Below are 22,569 nucleotides of genomic sequence, written 5' to 3' on the forward strand. Positions count from 1 at the left end.
GTATGTGTGTATGTGTATGTGTGTGTACACTTTTTTTTGTTTTATTTTACTTCAGTCAAAATTCTCAGAAGTCAAAGGGGCCCAGGACCTGGGGCTAACACTTGGACTCTATATAAGATACATATATATTCGGATGTTCTATTAAAATTCTTTATCTCTCAAACACTGAGTTAGTAAAGAAATTGAGAACATAATTTTGGTCTCCCCAATTAACCATTTTCATATTTTACAGTGTGTCTTTTATTTTGGTCTCTTAGTTTTCCTGGATTTCAAAACAAGAATTTATCTAATCTGGTGGGGTATCCAGCTTCGTGCTTTTCCTGGAGGTAACATCACTTGGATATGGTCCACCATTCTTCCTAAAGGTTAACGTGAGTTAGCCATAGTGAGGAGATCTTATTTGGACGGCGAATACTACGTAATTTTGAATATTTGATCAGTGTTTACTTCTAGGGAAAAATATCCTCATGCCAGGTTATTCTGGCAAATCGCTGTACAGAGATACTTCAGATACTTACGGATAGTGTCTAGTAGGCATTCAAGTTTCTGAATGTGTGTTTGTGTATATAGTAATGCACTCAAAGATAAGATAAACACATGAAATATATTCACTTGATTTCGGGTTCAGCAAATCTATCCTATTTTATCCTCTTTATTTCTCTTCTCAGAAATTTGCATTGTTGGCAGTTACTTCAGTTCTAAAGAAAACCAATGTATACCATGTGATGTCGGATTCTACCAAAGCAAAAATAGTTCCTTTTTCTGTGAGGGATGTGAGGCCGGAGAAATTACAGAACAGAAAGGAAGCGCCTCCCGTAATGACTGCGTTACACCAGGTAAAATATTGTTTTTTTTTATCATAAATATTATCGATAAAAATCAAACTGAAAAAAAAGGGGAACGCAAAACAGACGGTAGTGTATTATATTCACATGCCGGGGCAACGCCGAGAGATGTGCTAGTCGAGGATTATTATGATTATTGAAGCCAAAATATTTTGTCGGTAAAAATGTTTTTGAAAATTTTTTTTACAATTATTTAGGAAGAGAACTTAAAAATGTTATCATAGCGAAATAAATATTTACAGATAAAAGTATTTATGTTAAAATGTTTACATAAAAAAAATAGAACGTATACAATATACGTGACGAGGGTAGATCATTCGATTCATGCCTTTGCTCATGTGGAGTTAAAAACGCAAGGAGATAGCTTGAAAGACACGCATCAATAAGTCAAGAGATGGGAGTCAGAGAGAGAGAGAGAGAGAGAGAGAGAGAGAGAGAGGGGGTCGATAGGCAGAGGGCGAAAGACGCTCCACTGTCAATAATGGCTTCAAGTAGAGGAAAATGTCCATGATTAAAAGCTAGAACAAGTGTTACAGCTTTCCAATTTATTCCATATTCTCATGAGGGAAAAAACCAGAAGTCGTTTTTAATATTTACCTTTCCCTCTGAATGCCGAATATGTATGTGAACACATTTCTAAATAAGAAAATTTCGCAGTTGATTATAATCGTATTTTTGTAGTATTAATTGCAGTAGTAAAAAATGTTTAAAACTTACAATGGTTAATCCCCTTTTTAACCAAATCTGAAAGGTTCTTAGGCTTGAAAAATAGCTTAGTCGTAGATTTTTTCGCTGATTCATGGAGTTAAGACGATTTTTGAGGTACGCATTTTCAAACTAATATATCTGTCCACCTTCTTTAAGATAACAATAAAAACATTTATGTTTCTGGGAAAATTGCCTGATGGAGAATTTGGGGGAATTAAATTAACACTGTGTTTTTTTTTTTTTAATAAATTATTCAATGATTCAATGGGAGCGACATTATCGTCGAATAAGTTTATTTTAACAACACACATGGCTTTCATAAATTTCTAAATCAAAATTTACTAAGTTCCAATGTGCGCAAAATAATGTATATATATACACATATATATATATATACATTTTGATATATATATATATATATGTATATGTATATATATATGTGTGTGTATAAATATATATACGTGTGTGTATAAATATATATATATATATATATATATATATATATAGTAATTTATAAAATATATATGGCGATTACGCTACACTGAATATTCGGCGTTTCATCCACTATAGGAATTCGTCAGGCTTATGCGCATAAGCCTGACGAATCCTATAGTGGATGAAACGCCGAATATTCAGTGTAGCTTAATCGCCATATATATTTTATAAATTATTAACTAGCTCTACCTTCGTATTGAGCACGTTTGAAGTAAATACTTAAAGTTTGCGCATAAACCTATACTTTCGTATATTAATTTTATGTGAGTAAATGAAGTAGTTATATATATATATATATATATATATATATATATATATATATTTATACACACATGTATACATGTATGTGTATTGTCGGGGATTATCGCGCTGAGAACAAATATTTATTAAACGTTTTAGTTTTAACTTATTTTATAACTATAAACAATTCTTTCAGTCCTGATGACGAAATGGAAATGTTGAAGTATTGATAGATTCGTATAAACTCATCATAAATTTATACATATAAAAACTCTATACATTTATTAAGCACTTTTGAAAACATATAGTTTTCATATTGTTATAAATATACGAACATGTAATTATATAAAAAATATATATGCATATATATATATATATATATATACTTTTTTTTTACTATAATAATTATTAAATACCTACAGACACTAGTGTTTCATCCTTTCGGGAATCTTCAGTGCAGGGTGTCACGATTAATACCAGTCGAACGATTCGAACCCCTCATCACGAGACATCTCTGGCTCGGTTTAGTGAAGACCTAATCCATTCGGCTACAATTAACCGCGTGAAATAACGTCGAATTTAAACATTTTAATTTTAAATGTTCATTTACGTCAGTCAGAGAGTGATCTAATCGTTATACGATGATCTATGCATAAGAGCTAAGTTGACCGACTTTTAATTCAACTGAAAGGGCTCAACGATAAGAAACGAATTTCTTAAAGGAGCTGTTATAATTATTTTTTACTATAATAATTATAATATATATATATACATATATATATATATATATATATATATATATATATATATATATATATTTCTAGTTTTACTTATTAACACTCGACACCTTTCATGAGCACTTTGGACGAAAATTTTTTTTTCACATCATGTTATTAATATACTAAAAGTTATATATATATATATATATATATATATATATATATATATATATATTAGTATGATTGAATTCGATTTTACATATTTACCATTTTAAAGAATTAGCAAGGGCTACCAACTTCTGAAACAATCTAGTACAAGCGTCTATACACAAAATATATAGATTAGACATTATATAGTTTAATGACATTTTTTATTTTTACAAATCTGGTGTTCTTTAAATGAAACACTTCGTTGTGTCTTCCTTTCAGAGAAAAGCACTCCTTTCATTCATCTGAGAACATTGCCTTCAAACACTACAGGTAACGGAAAAAGACAGCGATGTATTAACGTGTGTTGTGGTGTTGCTTGCACAAACGCTTTCTTAACAACTCTTTTTTCCAGCTATAAATAATAAAAGCAACGCGATTGAGGTCGTATTATTGTGAAAAAAAAAATTCCATTCTTTCTCATCCTTCTTCCATAGTTTTCTTTCTTTAACTCATGCTCTCTCTCTCTCTTTCTCTCTGTGTTTCTATATATCTATATATCTATCTATCTATCTCTATCTCTTTCTTTCTCTCTCTCTCTCTCTATATATATATATATATATATATAGATAGATATGTATATAAAGTAACAAATCGAGTTATGTGTTCATCAACGTTTCGTCTTTATGTCGAGACTTCCTCTAGATGAATGAGATTAAGAAAACAAAACCACTAATGTAAGCATTGAAAAGCAATACAACAGGATATTACCTGAAATGATATTAAGGTGAAATGCATCATCATCATCATCATCATCATCATCATCATCATCATCATCATCATCATCATCATCATCATAATGATCATCAACTTCTCTATTTTGTACTTTGGCGTTCTCTACCCAACTATTTTCCTAAAACAAGAACTCGAATCTATTCTTAAAATTGTTACTATAATAACAAAGTCTCCTGTTCTGCATAATTCTCTCTTCTGTACTGATCGGATGTAATATTCACACATCCAACATCTAATGACTCACATAACATATCCATCGTTCACATGCCCTTTTTTACACTAAGAGCAGACATTCTTCTCTTTCAGGCTAATATCAAAGTGTAGTATCTGTTCTCCTGATATTACTCTTCAATTTTTTGTCTTCTCTCTCTGAGACAATTTGTTTTTCCTTTTCTCCACATTAAAAAACGACCCTGGTGTCTAACTCTGTCCCGTGGGGAGGCATTGTAAATAGGACCACTCAAATAAGTGAGTCGGAAATGGGCCGTCGTTTTATTTTCAGTATAATCGCAAATTTCACTCTTTTTCTTTTGTCTTTCCATCTTCGCATTCCATCAGTATCTTTTTTTCTGAGATGAGAGAAAGAATGGCTATTTTCTAGGCCAGAATCTATTTTCATCCCTGACTAGATTTTCATCTTAGAGCGGTGTTTTTTAGCTCCTTACATCAAGTAGCTTCATGCCTTGTCCGGAGTGATTAACATAGAAATCGCATAGTTTAGACTAAAGACAGACAGATATAGAATCTGTATTAGTAGTATATATAGTTTTTGTTTATTTACTTTTTTCTCAGTATCCACAATCTCGATCTCTTGTGATTGCCAAATTAAATTTATAAAATGTGATCTTTTTTGTTCTCTATAAATGTGTTTTAATAAATAAAGATGGATATTACATATGCATTTAGGTGTGTTTGCATTTTCCTGCAATTAACCATTATATATTTTTACATTTATATTTTTTATACATTTTGTCGGATGTAACAAGATATTCGAATGCGCATTTCAAACGATAAAAACCATTGAGACCATATGTAAGCCATTGTTACTAAATTATTTTCCCGTTTCTCATACGTTTTTCAGCTCAAACAGCCGCCGTCGCAAAAGCTGGACTCAGCGCAAGAGACATCGCCATAATCGTTGTCGTCACCTTGCTCATCCTCTTTTTTCTATTGTGTATACTTTTATTTTGTTGCCGAACGAAGATCAAAGAAGTATTCCCTTGCCGTAAGTATTCATCTTTCTTCGGGGGATTGGAAACTTATTAGAAGCGAGGCAACTCTTTTCCTTCATAATCTTGCATTTCCTGGAAAGTTTCCTGATCAGATTTGCGTCTTTTTGCACATTTCAGAACGGGACTATTTTGGATTAATACGAGTTAAAGGTATCTCACTCCCGACGTAATTCTCTTTTTGTATGATATGCATCCTAATATGTAGTACTGTTGTCACATCTATCGGGAAAGGGGGTGGGGCTGCTGAAGGCACCTTTTTCTGCTTTGACAGAGCAAAAATCTTGCTTCGAAATTTACTGGGTGAAGCCTTCTCCTCCAGGCTGCTTTCTATTTCTCAGAGAAGAGGCGTTGTGAGTCTCCCTCTGTTTTCTCGTTATTTTCATGGAAGGTGCTCAGCTGAGATTCTATCCCTCGTCACACACTGCGGATCATTCGCAGCACACACTCGACTAGCTGCAACGCTTGCTGACAATTTCTCTTATAATAGACCCGTTGAATTGTCGGATTTTTTACTCATAACCAAAAAAAAAAAAAAAATCTAAAATAAAAATAACGTGATTTTTTTATATATACAATTATGCAAAATAAACTTTGTATTTAATTTTTTCTGTAAAGTGAATATTTTAAAAATCTTTTCCGACGCTAAAATAGGACATTACTGTGATATTTATTTTCAGCATACTTGAACACTTGCAATAATCGTCATCGAGTTGGAAAGAAATTTAAAACTTACCCTACCCTCTTTTTTAGAAGGAATTCACCGGTTATGTGGGAGAGATTACCACAAAGTATACAAACAGGTGCCTTTCAGGTTAAAATGGCTAAAATTGACACTTTTGTGCTTATTAAAAAATGATGCTTTGGGTGTTTTATAAAACTTTCTGCAAAGTTGTAATTAACTGATTTCTATATAATTTTGTTTGTCTATACTTCGCGATAACTCGTGGTAGTTCCACAGGGGATTTTTAGGGCTAATAAAAACACTCCATTTTAGGTCTATTTTACCATATTTGTCCCTAATTTTCTGTGTATGTCTATTTAGCAGTGTTGCATCAAATATGTTAAGGCCTTGTGAACTTCTGGGAATAAATAATGGAATTAATTATTTTGTTAAGGCCTTGGGAACTTTTGAGACTTTTGGGTCAAGTGATGGACTTAGTCATTTCTTTTTTTTTTTTTTGCATTGTGCAGAACTCAAATTTACATATGTTAAGGCTTAAAGCTGCACCGTTTGTTCATTTTTAGCAGGATTTGACGTCCCCTGGGGACGTTTGGGGCTAAATATTGGGCCGAAAGCATTTTTTTATGCCTCGTGCATTGTGCACTCACAGGGGGACCATGGCTACTTCACTTGTTGTTGTTGTTGTTGTTATTATTATTATTATTATTATTATTATTATTATTATTATTATTATTATTCGCTCACAGGGAGCTTTCACACAGATCTTCAGAGGTCTTTCCCTGAAAACAGCCTGTAGTGTTCCCTGGAAACTGAATGACAACAAGTCTCCCCAGTTTTCCAGTACTCTCCACCTCTTTCGATAACATTTGCAAATAAATTTGCATTATCGCAACAGCTGCTTGCCATTGATTTCTCGTAGGCAGCAGCTGTTTGTCTTTGCTAGAATGTGACTGGCAATAAGTCTCCCAAAGATCCCAATTCTCTTCGCACTTATTCGGCTGAGGTCTGATCAGTTCATCTGTCTTTCCTTCCTCTTTGACTTTACTTGGTTATTTGGTCTCGCTCTTTTGGGGGTCAGTGATGTCGTAATGTGGAAATGTGGGTAGGTTTGGGTTAGAGAACTTATAGATATGCGGTTTGAGTGTTCTTGGCTCCATGTAGTGTTCCATGTTTTGCCTTTGCAGCAGTTTGTCTGGCCCGCACTTATTGCTCCTGTGTGTTAGTTTCCACATTCAAAGGGTTTTCTTTATATTTCAGCTGTTGTCATGGTTGCTGTTCGTTGTATTTTTCCGGTCATTCCTTTGATTCCAATTTCTCCCATTCTTTTTTCAAAGTTCTTGGGATTGTTCCTAGTGCTCCTAATATTATAGGTATTATTTTGATTTTCTTCATCTTCTATATCCCTTTCACCTCTCTGGCTTGCTCTGTGTATTTACTCCGTTTCCTTTTCTTTGATATTAGCGCTGTGGTCAGCTGGGACAACAAAAGATACGATTTGACAGGATTTTTCTTTCTTGTTAATTATTACAACATCCGTTCTTCTTGCTTGGATGGCTTTATCAGTTTGTATATCCATGTCCCATAAGACTTTGTGATTCTCGTTTTAAAGTACTGTTACCGACTTATGTTTGTACCAGTTGTTTGTGCATTCGAGATGCAGTTGTTTGCATAATTCCCAGTGTACTACCCTTTCCACTTGGTCGTGGCTGTTCTTGTATTCCTTTTGTGCCAGTTTGCTGCATTCACTTATTATATGGTTTATTGCCTCGTCTCTTTGTCCACAGATTCTGCGTTTGCTGTTTTCTTGTGTTTTGTGAATCTTTGATTTGATGTGGTTGGTTTTTATCGAGTTGACTTGTGCTGCAGTTATTAGGAATTCAGTTTCTCGGTTAATGGTTCCTTTTCGCATCCATGTCCAAGTGTTTTCGTTATTTTCATCTTTTTTCCTCCTAAATGAATTTTCCGTGTAGTTGTTTCTATTTCCACTTTTCTTTTCTTGTCTTATCCTTTGTCTCTCTGTTTTCTGTTTTATTGATTTTTTTCCGTGTCTCTCGCTGCTATGATTATCCTTTCAGTGTTTTGCATTAAGTATTTTTCTAGTTTTTTTTTTCTTTTTGCTGTCATTCACACAGTCGTTTTTATTATTATTGTTGTTATTACTATTGTTATTATTTTGTTATTATTATTATTATTATTAACGTTATTATTATTATTTTATTATTATTTTATTATTATTGTTATTACTTTTGATATTTTTACTTTTGTTATTGTTATTATTATCTTATTATTATTGTTATTATTTTAATGTTATTAATGTTTTATGTTATTATAATAATGTTATTATTAGTTTATGTTATTATTCTTAGTATTATTATTAGTAGTACTAGTATTATTAGTAGTAGCAGTAGTATGTTTATTATTGTTATTATTGTTGTTTCAGTAACGAAAAACAAAGTTGCAGATGCACCGGAACTAAAGGAAAGGTAAATTCAACATTCTTCTAGATTGGTTCATTATCCAATAAATATCGTAACGTCATAACAGAATCTACGGAGGCCATACACAAAAAATAACGCCGCTTATTTTTAGCACAAAAACTTAAACGTTGAAGAGCTACGAAAACGGGAACTGTCCTCTTAAAAGGAGCTTTCTTTTATGCCCCAAAGATTATTTTTCTACATGGTCGCCATCATGCTAAATTCATCTTCGCTAGCTTCTTTTCATGTATCTGGTGCGTGTTTTGTAATTCCCATCTTTGTCACTACTCTGAAATCGGCGAACCCGTCTCCTAATTCTGCTGATATCCACTCCATCGATTTTGTAAGCATTTTACAGGCGCCGACAAATATTGATCAGTTCATTTTTTTGTCTGCGTGGAGATATTCAATGATACATCTGGGCTTCGAATGCGCGTCCATGACGGGTAGCATTCTAAGAGTCTCACACCGTCCATATCAGGAACGGAGAAATTTAACTTTTAGATAATTAATGCATAAGGTCAGACAACATAACGATGCAATTTGCAACCCCCTCTGATCAATTTGACCTGAATAAAAATATAGGAAGCATTATTTTTCGAACATGCTACGTATCTATTTTTTATACTAAATCGTATATATGCATTTCTTGTTATGGTTATATATAATGCATACTTAATGTCAGCTATTACATTTTATAATTTCACAACGTAGACACAAAGACAAAAAAAAAGAACGATTACCCGACGAAACTTCTTTATTTAAATGCTATAACACGACGAAGACCCCAGGCGAGTGTTCGCCGGCATATGAGTTCGTGTTAGACATTTCCGATCACAGAAACGCCTCAGAACAAAAGTTCAACAGTTATTCTAGTCACCCAGAAGAACTCTTACAGCACGACAGTTTTGCTTAATCGTCTACACGAAGACAGGTGTTGACGAGATTTCCTGCTTATTCTTTTTCAATTAAAAAAGTCCGCTTATCCAGGAGACGAGGAGACGTTGTGATTGTTGTTGATAATCCGCAGGCCACAGCCCTCTCTCCGGCGCCGGAAATAGGCACTCCTCTCCTAATAGATTGTTACTGCAAAATAACTCAGCTTGACCGTCCGGTCTGGTAGCAATGCACATTCCTCCGCAGAAGCATTAAGTCAAAACTCCAACCGTTGGTTTTCTTTTTTTATAAAAAAATATAAGAATAGATAATTGAAATTAATCACTTCTGTTAAGTGTTGAGACATCCTATTGAACAAAGATGGCGGTGGAGAAGCAGTGCAGTCCCGAAAATAAAAAAGTAATTGCTAGTAACAAAGATGGCGGCCAAAATTAAATGCGGTCGTGACGTAGTTAACGGCTAGCTGATTGAATCCAAAATTCGACAATTTTCATAGTAACTTTGGAAGATTTTCATTGGTTGGTTAGCACAGCCGGTGGTTATAAAAACGATCGCCGAAATCACTGGTCTCATACAACCCCATCAGGAGTCAAAAACATTTTCCAACATCAAAGTTCACATTTTAACAGGTGTCGCCTGGCCTGCGTCCAAGCGCGTTTTAACCTGGGTAACAGTTACCTATAATTCAATTTTCATATATAACTTACGTCGACACAATTCCGTGTATCTGCGTTTTTTTTTTTACCTTTTTTTTTTATTTATGTATCAAGAACAATGAGCAGCGATGGATGCGGGGTTGGAATTAGGGGGAGTCTGCAAACAGTAATCCTGCCAGTTAGTCGATTCGAATACAATAAGTGGCGAAAATGTGTTGCAGCTTACTAACACCAGAAACTCGATTTAGACGCGACGTTTTGGCAGCTGGATCCATTATATTCAACTGCCCTTCCTTCTCATTTTTCTTATCTGACTAAAACCCGCTCTTGCATAAGCTTATATATCGGTAGCCGGGTGGGTGTGTGAAGTTTCACCAATTCCTGACTGGCTCATTAGGGGTCGCTACGATTCATTTCCTTCTCTTCTGATTGGCTCCGTGCATACTCGGATATCGAAGTAAATTTCCATCGAATTTGTTCCCACATAAGCTGTCCTTGGAAACTGACCTTTAGGTCACATACTGCTTCCCAAATTTAGCTAAAACAAACTTTAATACTATTCGTCCCTAAATCAATTGTTTCCTTTACAAAACGATATTATTATTACATATTATTATCAATCCCAAATAGGCCAACTGAAACCATTTTTCTTTATTTTGGGTTGCCTCATCGCCCAAACAACCATCGCCCAAACAACAGCAAGAGAATTTCCCGGTATTGTTCATATAATAAAACTTTAACTTAGCTTTATTTTAACTGTTATTAATGTAAAATTAGATCACTGTAGGTTGTTGTGTCGCATACTGATAAAAACGCCCCCTAGTGAAAAAAGGTAGAACTGAGTTTCTTTAGTATATTAAACCCGAAGCAGAACAAAATTATAAAACATTACCTAAGAACATAAACTGAAAGCCACGTCCAAGTTACGCTTAGTGTTACTGTAATCCTATATTTTAATATATAATAAGCCAGCAGTTAGTGACCTCTTCAAAACTAAACCGTTGACCAATTGACGAAATTTTTCAAGATAAAATAATGAAACAAATTTCGAAACAAGAAAACTTAAAGTCTTAAGAATTTTTAAGCAAACGAAAATAATATAGTCTGCTGTTTACTAACATATATTTATTACATATATGATTTATGTTTTTTTTCTTTTTTTTTCTTTTTGTTCGTACTATTTCACAATATTTCACTTGTTGTTTTCTTTATTAATGGTTTATTTAGATACTCAAAAGGCAACGTGAAGATGGTATCGTACAACTTGTCGAATATTCGCGAAAGGCGTATGGGGGCTGGAAATAATCCAAAACCATATCCGGAGAGAAACGATTATCAGAACACCTATGACAACGCCAGTGACCTCTCTTCCAGCTTAGAGGGCATGTGAGTACAGACACATTCTTTATTAACGAGAAACGCACAATAAGACTGCCACACACACACACATACACACACAACGCATATATCCATATATAAATATATGCGTGTATATATATATATATATATATATATATATATATATCTATATATATATATATATATATATATATATCATATTTGAGCAGTTGATAAAACTGTTATTCTTTTAAAAATGCAATTGAAATCCCTGCAGATACTTAATAAGATCAAAAAATCACAGAATTACAACTCGCATAATCCAACCTACCGATCGAAAATTTACTGGTAGACGTCTAAAGCACATGCAATGGGGATAACTATCCCATCCTTAAACAGCGTATCCAACTGAAAATCATAGTTGCTTACTTGTTTCCGAATAAAGCCTATCATATACGCAAACCTTTATATTAAATTCCATTTGGAAACAAACAAGGAGTCATAATTTTTATTTGAACACACATACACACACACACACACACACACACACACATATATGTATATTTTTCGTGGTTCAATTTTAAATTCTGAAAAAACAACATATAGAGACATATATTCGATTTAAGAATTTATTGCTTGACAAAGGAATATATAGATGGGGTTATTTTAATTTCCTTAATCCATGGATTTTCAACAATGATTCCTTTGTCAAGCAATAAATTCTTAAATCGAATATATGACTCTATATGTTGTTTTTCAGAATTTAAAATCGAACCACGAAACTTATGTATTGCTCTATTCTTTAATATTGAGCTTTTCCTTTTTGGCTAGGATCTCCTTGAAAGTATTACTTCAAGTAATATCTATCAGGATTTTTCATCTGAATTTCTATCAGTGTCTTATCTCGCTTATATATATATATATATATATATATATATATATATATATATATATATATATATATATATATATATATATATACTAACATTTTAGCCCGCCGTTGCCCGGGTGTTTGGATGTGTAGTTTAAGCAAAAAAACTAAAGTGGTAGTAGGAAGGCAGGCTCGAACCCGTACCGCGAAGGAGGAAAAGACTGGGGATAAAAAACGTGACGTCTTTGCTGTTACCAGAAGTGACGTAGGTTTAAATTAAGGCTGGACAATCGAAAAGAGGGGATGACTTTCGAAAATATCGGCGAAAAAAGCGACCGCTCTCTGTAGAAAAGTGCCCGGTTGAAGGTGAAGAAATGAATGTTTTTACCAATCTTTTTCTTACTGTGGAACTAAATATTGCACCTAATATTTGCAGTACGTACTAAAAGATTATATAATTATATATTATCATGCAATAATACATCGTATAAAGGATACATAGAAAGATAAGATTGGTATTACATTTATATTATGGTAACGATGTTCACTATTTATTTTGAATTATTATAATAATAACGGTAACACTACTACTACTACTACTATAACTATTATTAAGATTACACCTACTACTGTTATTTGTAATAATAATAATAATAATAATAATAATAATAATAATAATAATAATAATAATAATAATTCAGTGAAAACTGAATATTTCCTTGAATCTGAATGAAAAAAAGTGCCCGCAGATTTTCAGAGCGCTCCATATATTGAAAACAAAATCTCTTGGAAGTTATTTTGTATTATCGCAACAACCATTTACTATTGATTTCTCGCTGACACAGACCATTGAGTTACTCTGGAATTTGGATTGGAACAAACCTCTCCACTCTGCACTTGTCCAGTTGTGGCATGTGTTATGCTTTTCTTCCACTGTTTCTTGATCCTCGTTGACCCGCCATCATTATTATTATTATTATTATTATTATTATTATTATTATTATTATGATCATTATTGCTAATATTATTATTATTATTATTATTATTATTATTATTATTAATATGATTATGATTATTATTAAGATCATGATGATAATTATTATGATGATTATGATTATTATTATTGTGATTATTATTATTATGATTATTATATTATGATTATTATGATTAATATTATTATTAATATTATTATTATTATTATTATTATGATTATTATTATGATGATTATGATAATTATTATGATTATGATTATATCTATGATTATAATTATTATAATTATAATCATTATAATCATTATTTTTATGGTTATTATTATGATTATGATTATTATTATGATTATAATGATCATGGTAATTATTACGATTATTATTGATATTATGATTATTATGAAAGATCAAGGACATATTCTTTGTTTCTTAAAACGATTTCTACTGATTTATTTCTCTTATTCTGTAAAGATATGTGGTGTACACCGTGAGGGCGTAAGAATCGTCCTATTGCTATTGTCCTTTTGAACTTCTTTGGCTTTTTTCAAGAGCACAAGGTATTGTTCCTCTAATAATCCAGAAATACCTGCCGCCACACTTCTCACTATCACTTTCTATTATTTCTTTAGCTAGTTTTCTTTGTCACTGGAACTTTTTTTTCTTAACTTGACGAAGGTAATGCATTGGTTTCTTTTACTGCTCTCATCTACGGGTAAAATATACACAAATTTGTCTACACGTCATCTGCACTATATTGCAATATATCTACAAATGCAATTCACACTATCCTAATCGGATGATGCAATTTATCTCCAAACGTGTTATTTAAAGTTAAAATATTTTCAGTTTGTATATATTAATACCGTAGAACCTTTAACGTGCGCACGTGTGTCACAGTTTCCAGATTATAAATTAATCGATCGGGAGATCCTATTTATTAAAAAGGACAGAAGATGATAACATACTATGAATATTAAATTAGTACATAGATACGCTAATTTAATATTTCCAGTATGTTATCACTAGGTCTATAACAACAACATATTCTTTTCATTGTTTTGACTCTCGAGTATATATCCGACACAGTTAGACACAATTAATCAACAGAGAACCACGTCACTCTATATAAAAAAACCTATAAAATATCAACGGATACACACTCGAGAGTCAAAACAATGAAAATATTATGCTGCTGTCCTAGTCCTAGTTATCGTCTTCTATCCCTCTTTTTAATAAATAGGATCTCCCGATCACCGGAGATGCAATCTAAAAACAAATAGAATTAAATAAAATGACAGATTTCCTGGCAAAGGGTACCACAATTACAGGAGCATATTATGCTTCACGTTTGATGAAATTAAAGGAAACTATCAAAATCAAGAGGCGGGGCAAATCAGCAAAGGTGCCCTCCTCCTGCAGGGCAACGCTCCGGTACACAACTCGCATGTCGCCAGATCAGAAACACGGGGGTGTGGTTATGAAATCCTCCCATTCCTCCCTACTCTCCCGACCTTGCATCCTCTGACTTTCACTTCTTCCCAGCCATCAAGTCGTTTTTGAAAGGAAAGCGTTTCCCAGATGATGCAGCCTTGATTTCTGAAGTCACATCGTGGTTGGAGGACCAACCTGGGGTGTTCTATAAAAATGGTCTCCAGAGCTGCATCAAACGATGGGCGAAATGCATAACTCTGGGTGGTTCCTATGTAGAGAAAGACTAATAACTGTGCCAAGTTTCGTTGCTCTACTGCTATGGGAAGTAGGCTAGGGGCATTGCTTATTGCACCCCCCTCGTACTTAAAGTATAAATTTAAGTAGCCTGTATAAACACTGTGTATATCTACATAAATGAAAGGTGTGTGAAGATGAATTGTCATGTTTTGTTTGTCTTTTATCTGTAGATGAACTGTTATAGTTGAATTGCGTTTGTAGACGAATTGTTATAGTTGAATTGCGTTTGTAGACGAACTGTTGCATATGAATGGTTGTGGACATATTCACATCACAAAACTGGGTACAACTTCTACTGCTTTCTTATTTACGTATGTAATGCCAATATGTATATTTTATTTCTCAGACAACATTTTTGAAGGAGTGTAAGTTGTTGAATTTATTTTATTTTTACTTTTCTATTCATCTGTGGAATTTACTGCGTGATCTACTTCCATGATTTTACTTTGGGATTTCTTCTGCTTTATACCAAACTATTAATTTCATCCCCTGGATTAGTGCTGAATTCTTAACGGGGGGATATAGATATCGGCCGCTTATCGTTCTCGTTGGCACGTTTTTTTATGATATCTTAAAATAGATCGCGGACATAGATTTCCTTAAAATCACCAACAATATTGTAGTAGGAAATATTCCGCTTCGTTCGATCCTTTCTGAAAGTTCCTTTTCTAGACATACTAGTCATTAGAAAACAATAGCGCATGGCAACTTTCCAGCTGACAAAACAGAGACATTTTTAAGTCTAATGTAATAAGTTCTTGTTGAAACGTCCGTTAAATAATAAAACACTACCCAATATGCAGTTAGCGCTGTTGTCTCACCCGGCACTCTTTAACCCTTACCCTTAAGTGGTTTGGGTCTTGATAAGCAGTCACACTCTTCTAGTAAAAGAACTCCTAAGATATAATGGCACATCTGCATAAAAGTCGCACATTATTGGGGATGTATTCATTTTTTTCATTATTTACTAGACTTTGATAATCACAGAATTAATTGAATCTGGCATCCCATGAGCTGCGCTGATGGATATTGAAAAAATCCAGTTAAGGAGATTCCAAATTTAGTATCTCTGAAACTCTGATAATCTAATATATAAACGGCTATATGCCTGTCTGTCTGTGTTCATATTTTCAAACTCTATCACCTCCGAAACTAAAAGTCGCAGAGCGACACTAGGGGCCTCAAATAATTGATTTTTTTATGGACCGTTCCTTTATGGGTCTTTATCCGATTAAAATAGTTTTAAGGGGTCAAAAATGGGTCAAAATGTAAAAAATGTCAAACATTTTTTACATTAACCTTAGTTTATTGGTACACTGGTAACGTCATCAGCTTTGAATGGTACAGTTATTTTCAAGCGTTGTTCGTCACCTATACAACGATACAATATAAAGAAGTAAGCCATTAATGTAACGTCAGTCAATTCTAAAACGTAAGGTATGCAGTCTCACGACGAGCTTACCTTCTACTTGTTTTAGTATGAAAAATAAATTTGCTATTTGGAAATTTGTTGGTCAATATATTGATTTACATTAATTCGATGTTTTTTGCTAAAACTTATTATTAAAAAGTTATTCCTGAGAATATCCTGTAAGCCAACATTCACGCGTACATGTAGTAGCGTTGCCACATCTTGGCTGACACATCTACACATCTAATAAGGCATAAAGTATCCACTAAGTTTCAACCGCTATCTCATCGCCAGAAAATTATATATTTGTGCCTGTTTTACAGGTAGTTTAATGCAATATGCTCTGCTTCACTTCGATGTAATTACCTCAGATAAACCCGATAGTAGCAAAATCCGATGTCTTTGATGCGAAAAATATTAAGGTCTAAGATATGTACATACCTCAAATAAACCCGTCTACTATCAAAATCCGATGTCTTTGATACGAAAAATATTAAGGTCCCTGCATGCCTGAAAACCTTCTATTCCAATATTTTCTTTCAGACTGCTAAGCTTTGGTATTCCCTCCTTATTTCCTGCTTTCATGTCTGTCTTTAGATGCAGAAATTTAAATGAAATGCGAACACTAATGTTTTCACATACTCCCCTATAGACATTGTCTTAAATAATAGTCCCTTACGTCCGCGTACAAATATGCCTGATTTGTAATATAAAAAAAAGAAAAAAAAAACAGAACGGACATCGCATGTGGCCGTCCTTTTTTATCCTCCTCATATGAGCTCCTATTGCTTTCGTTTCCTTTCAGCTTTTCTTGTCTAGACATTTGGTGTCAATTTTTTTCTCTTTTTTATATTTCAATATTTTTTTTTTATCCGGGTTCGTTTTTCTCCCACATAAATGGTCGTTATTTTATTTATTTATTTATTGCCGAGGAAAGGTGTTTTCTTATATTTTGGGAGTCTGTATTGGAGGTTTCCTTTGGCTTTTCTTTTTTTTTTCTTTCTTATTTTGCATGGTAATGATTCGTTTGTTGTCATTGATTATTTTTATTATGTCCTTATTTTTTTTAATTGTTTTGTTTGCTTTTTGTAATTATTCTAATTGCATATCTATTATATAGGATAATCAAAACATTTATTACTACGCCTACATAAAAGTACAATGTAATCTGATAACCCTATGAACTGCAAAACATATCAGGTCGGTGCAAATTTTTTTGCGGATTTAAAATTTATCTTGAAAATTAAAAAAAAACAAATGTTTTTTTGAAAATATTTATTCATAACGAGCGAGGGCGCCCGCCCTTGTCCAGCTGTAAAATACGCCTAAATATATCTTATTTTAATTTATGTAGATTTCGTACTTATTATTACAGAGCCAATGTGGATTTTTCTTGGACCAAATAAAATACCTAGGGCAGATTACAAATAGGAATGATAGACAGCCCGATCCAGAAAGGTCAATAGCAATTAAAAAATATATGGCTGATCCCTACGAAATAAAACTACAAAGATTTTTTAGGCTTGTCTAAAAAAAACTATTTTACTCTTAAGGCTTAATTCCTAATATGCACATTTTGCGCGCAAAATGAACTACTTAGGAAGGACAATGTTCGGAACTGGACCACAGCATTCAAGATGGCTTTCGAAAAGTTAAAAGGGATGCTTACATATGAAATATTCCTGACCCATTCAACCCAAATTTAGACATTATCGTCGCAAAGGACGCGTGTGCATATGAAATCGGCTCGTGTATCCTGCATAAAATGCCCGACGGTTCTACGAAACCGATAGCACACGTGTCGAGAACCATACTATCTGCAGAAACGACTTATTCCCAGATAGAGAAATAATCTTCTCACATCATTTTCGCGGTAACAGGATTTCACAGATTTCTCCATGGACGACATTTCAAACTTCAAAAGGGCCACAAGTCGCTGATCTCTATCTTTGGCTCGAAGAAACGGTTGCCTATACATACGGCAAACACGCTCCAAAGATGGAGAAGTAAATTACGATTTGATATGGATTTCCTTCCTTCAAAGAAGTTAGGACATGCAGACGGGCTATCCTGGTTAAAACCAAGGATGGTTGAACTACTTGAAGACTCAGTGATCGTATCGCTACGATCAGAGAGAGATTATTGTTCGATCCTATGCAACACTGTGAAATAACTTTCCGTTACTCTAGATGATATCAGGAAATAAGCCAAAAGCGAGGATATTATAAGAGAAATCAAGGAGAAACTGCAGACTGATGAACAAGTAACTGAGGTTTTCTCAACATACGACCAGGTATTATTATATAGGGAGAGAGTAGTTGTTCCAGCGACCCCCAACAGATAATATTCACACAGGACATCCTGGCGCCACCAGAATGAAAAGTTGAATGCGTTCATACGTGTACTGCTAAAACATGAACAAATGATATGGAAGAAAAGTTGAAAGCATGCAGAGGATGTGCACTAGCTGTTAAAGCGCAACCAATGCAATTTAACCCATAGCCCGAAGTTGACTACGCATGGTTGGACACACGTGGACTACGCGGTACCCATAGATGGACAGTACTACCTCATAGTGTACAGCTTCTCTAAGTGGCCTGAAGTATTTAGGTGCAAAAGCCCAACTACGGACTTCACTATAAAAAATAAAAACTCTTCATGAGTTATTCGCACGGTTTGGAGTGGTCGACTGTTTAGTGTCAGATGAATGGCACCTAGTTTAAACTTTAGGGAAATTTAAAGTGTTCATGGAGTACTTCCAAGTGGACCACATAATTACTCCGACTTACCACCCCAGGTCAAACGGACAGGCCAAACGTTTTGCGGACAACTTGAAGAGAGCTTTACAGAAGGCAAAGGACATCTCATCCGAAAAAGCGTTGCAACAATTTCTTAGTTTGGGTGATCACTTTCCGATATAAACTTAACGTAAAATGAGCACACACTTGCTGGCCATGTAGCGGCAAACGAGACAAGTAATCGTCAGGCTTTGTTTTCAAGTTTGGTGACGGGGGAGTCATAAGTTCCAAACATTTTAAACATACGTAGGAACACTTCAAAACGTGTGTGTTGGGGACTTTTCATTTTTTTTTTTTTTTAAGATTTTCATTGAAAAGGTCTCACTGTTAAATATTACTTAATCAGTTTATTTTTTTCTGATATTTTCAAAGCTGTTTACACACGCAAAACTTAAATGGACCTGTACAATGCACACCTCTCCTGGAAGTTTTCGTTTTTTCATTTTTTTTTAACGGATTAAACTCTTTTTCAAAGGGTTTTTTCATTTAATCTAAGAAATTATGTAAATACTTTTATTATCCAATGTATTTTGTATTGTTTAAACTGTTCATCATGTTGATTTTCGCGCGCGCATTCAATTTTTGCGCGTTTATACATTAATTCTGTATACTCACTTGAACTTTTCTACGTTCATTCTGAATACTCATTATTCTATAGCTCGCTATAAAATATATTGACCCAACGGGTCACGGGTAATCTAGACACAAACCGGTCACGGGTAATCTAAGCACAAACCTCATTTCTTAAAGGCGTTGTCAAATATGTAGTGCATATTTAAATATTGAACATTTTCAGATACCGAAAAAAACATTTAATGAGACACTCATTTCTTGACAAAACGACATTATTAATCCACGTATGATGGTCGTTCCACAAGTAATGCCTCTAGGTTTTTTAATATTTTTTGACTGAGGCATCAAGGCTCTCGTCATTAAGTTTTGATGATTATGTAGAAAAATACCTTCTGGAACACAAAATATCGCTCTTTTTAATAGTACCAGTCCCGGCTCCGTAGCTCTTTAATTTTAATTTAGTTTAGAAATAGAATGGATTACTTTTGTAATGAGTCGTATTATATCATATGGCGATGCTCGGGCATGTTTTGGTAGAAAGAGTACGCATCTCTTAGTTCGCTTGCTTTTACAAAACATTTAGCAGTGCAAAAAAGAAAAGCAGCGAGACTAAGCCACTTGGCTTAAAGCGACTTCCTCCGAGGAAGTGTTACAGAAACTGTAAAATCTTCAGCGGTTCCCAATCATTTGTATATCCCTGTCTAACGAGATGCTGACGTTAATTTTATCCGGTTTTTTTCCAGGGAGGTGTCGAGATACTTCTACGTACAGCGCCTTATATTTTCAAATGATCGTCCACCTGTTACTGACCGAGCTCACTTTGTCTTACTTCCGTTATTTAACAAGAATCAGCATGTTAACGTAACCTTTGAGAGAATCTAAACGAATATTCGTAAATTCGTGAACTGATATGTCATATCAGTGATTTTACGGATCCTAGTTATATATTTAAACTAGCAGAACTATCCGACGTTGCCCTAAGCACAAGTGTAACATATCTCTCATTAAACTTATACCTCCCTATCTCTCTCTATCGATAGCCCCACTCACCCGTTTTATCATTTCGTCTCCTTAATCTCCTGTTTCTTCCTCGTCCAGTATATTCACCTCTAGCGAGAGATAAACATCCATGCTATATGAGAGATTCCTCAAGCAATGAGTCGACATTTTCTTTACAAATTAGTATAACGCACTCTTACAGAATTTCGCCCGGATCCTCGGGATTTACCGTCAATTATAGCTTGGGCTTGATCGGCAATCACCGGATTAAGCTGAGCCTTGTACGAATGTTGAAACGCTTAATCGACATTTTTTGGCTTTTTTTTTGTATAAAAATGTAACTTTTAAATTATTTTTTGGGTGATGAGAAGCATTTTTTTCTGTTTTTTTTTAACATTTGTTGACAAAATATAATTTGTAAATTTACATTAGGTTTTTATTGTTTTTATTTTTTTGTATTTCTATTTTGTCCAGTTGTTTGTTTTAAAATTCGTCTGCATCTGTTACTTTACTCGGCTTAATCTGGGGACTGGCGATCGAGCCTGAACTATAATTAACGGAAAATCTCGAGGACCCGGGTCTAATTCTGCAAGAGTACCTAGTATATAACAGGACTGAAGACTGATCTAATCGAGAAAATCTGGCCCAATTGTTTCTAGAGTTTAAATATTATCCATTCAAGGCAATAATAATCAGTAATATACAAATTTTGTAGGCGTTTGCGTTGTAGCTTTTATTTTATTTCAGCGGAACATACAAACACACATACACACTGACAACTGCCCATAATAAAATAAATAGGTTTTTAACTTTTATTGTTTCTTACATAAATAGGTTTCTTACATAAATAGGTCTTTAACTTTTATTGTTTGTCTTTACGGTTGCATTTATTATTATGATTTCCGTTTATCTTTCAGAATGCATGATAGTCGGCCTCTCACGAAACGCCGAGTGAATGAAAGACATCCAATTAAAGAGAAGCAGAACGGAACGGGGATCAATTCGAATGCTGATTTATCGAACGGCGACGCTCTACTACAACTTCACCAACAACCACGCATAGGTGCACAAAGTGAGAGCGGGGAAGTGCTAATAAAAGTCAAGCCGAAACGACCAAAAAATAATGTTGTTAAAGTCCATCTTTCTAACTTTCCCCGTAAAGAACCCAAAATTATGATCGATTCAGATGAAGAAGACGTACGGTGATAAGACGGCGTAGTAAAATAAAATAAAAAATATGTAAGGCAAAAAATAAGGCGATAGACGACAAATCTAATGGTTTAAAAGGCGGGGAATAAAAATATATTATAAAGGAAATTAAGGCGATAGAGTAAAAAAAATAAATATAGGAGTTAAAATTAAGAAAAAGCGGGGAAAAATAGCAAGAGAGTAAAATATATCAGAAGAATGCAAATTATGGAACTACAATGAAAGAAAAAACAAACAAAAATGTAAGAATGTAAGGGGATCTAGAAGTGGAACAATATATAGAACATATAAGAGATGCAGTTAGTGGGTAGATTACAAACTGCGAGAAATAGAGATTAACGCAAAAATATAAAGTAGAAAAAAGCAACATAGTAAAAAAGAAAAAAAGGTTAAAACGAAGTGAGTTTATTTTTTTAAGATCAAATTTTTTAGGGTTACGAAAGGGACGGAACTGAATGAAAAACTAAAAACTGGAAATAAACAGAAAGACAAACATGAATAAAAAAAAAGCAATAATTTGTCGTTGCAATGCATTTTACTTACAAATTTAGCTCACCTGTGCATGCTTGTATGTATGCACAATCCGTGCTGTTCATTATTCAATTGCATGTGTGTACGTGTGTGCATGCGGGTACATATATATTTATGAATTATAAACGATGATTATACTAATATATATATATATATATATGTATATGGTGTAAATATACCATATATATATGTGTATATATATATGGTATATATATATATATATATATATATA

The 22,569-nt window shown here is 33.7% G+C and overlaps 1 protein-coding gene across 1 annotated transcript in view; it reads left to right on the top strand.

Annotated features, from left to right (window-relative positions):
• Nucleotides 1-22,286, top strand: part of LOC145248918 (uncharacterized) — a 424,846-nt gene extending 402,560 nt beyond the window's left edge. The window contains exons 52-57 of the mRNA XM_080110703.1: nt 669-836; nt 3,437-3,487; nt 5,031-5,174; nt 8,304-8,346; nt 11,121-11,279; nt 21,515-22,286. Of these exons, the coding sequence (XP_079966829.1) occupies nt 669-836; nt 3,437-3,487; nt 5,031-5,174; nt 8,304-8,346; nt 11,121-11,279; nt 21,515-21,803 (854 nt within the window). The 3' untranslated portion in view covers nt 21,804-22,286. The remainder of the gene's footprint in view (nt 1-668; nt 837-3,436; nt 3,488-5,030; nt 5,175-8,303; nt 8,347-11,120; nt 11,280-21,514) is intronic.
• Nucleotides 22,287-22,569: the final 283 nt, after the last annotated feature.

This window comes from Euprymna scolopes, chromosome 27 (assembly GCF_053919585.1).
Source record: "Euprymna scolopes isolate OS-2025 chromosome 27, ASM5391958v1, whole genome shotgun sequence".
Classification (NCBI taxonomy): Eukaryota; Metazoa; Mollusca; class Cephalopoda; order Sepiida; family Sepiolidae; genus Euprymna; species Euprymna scolopes.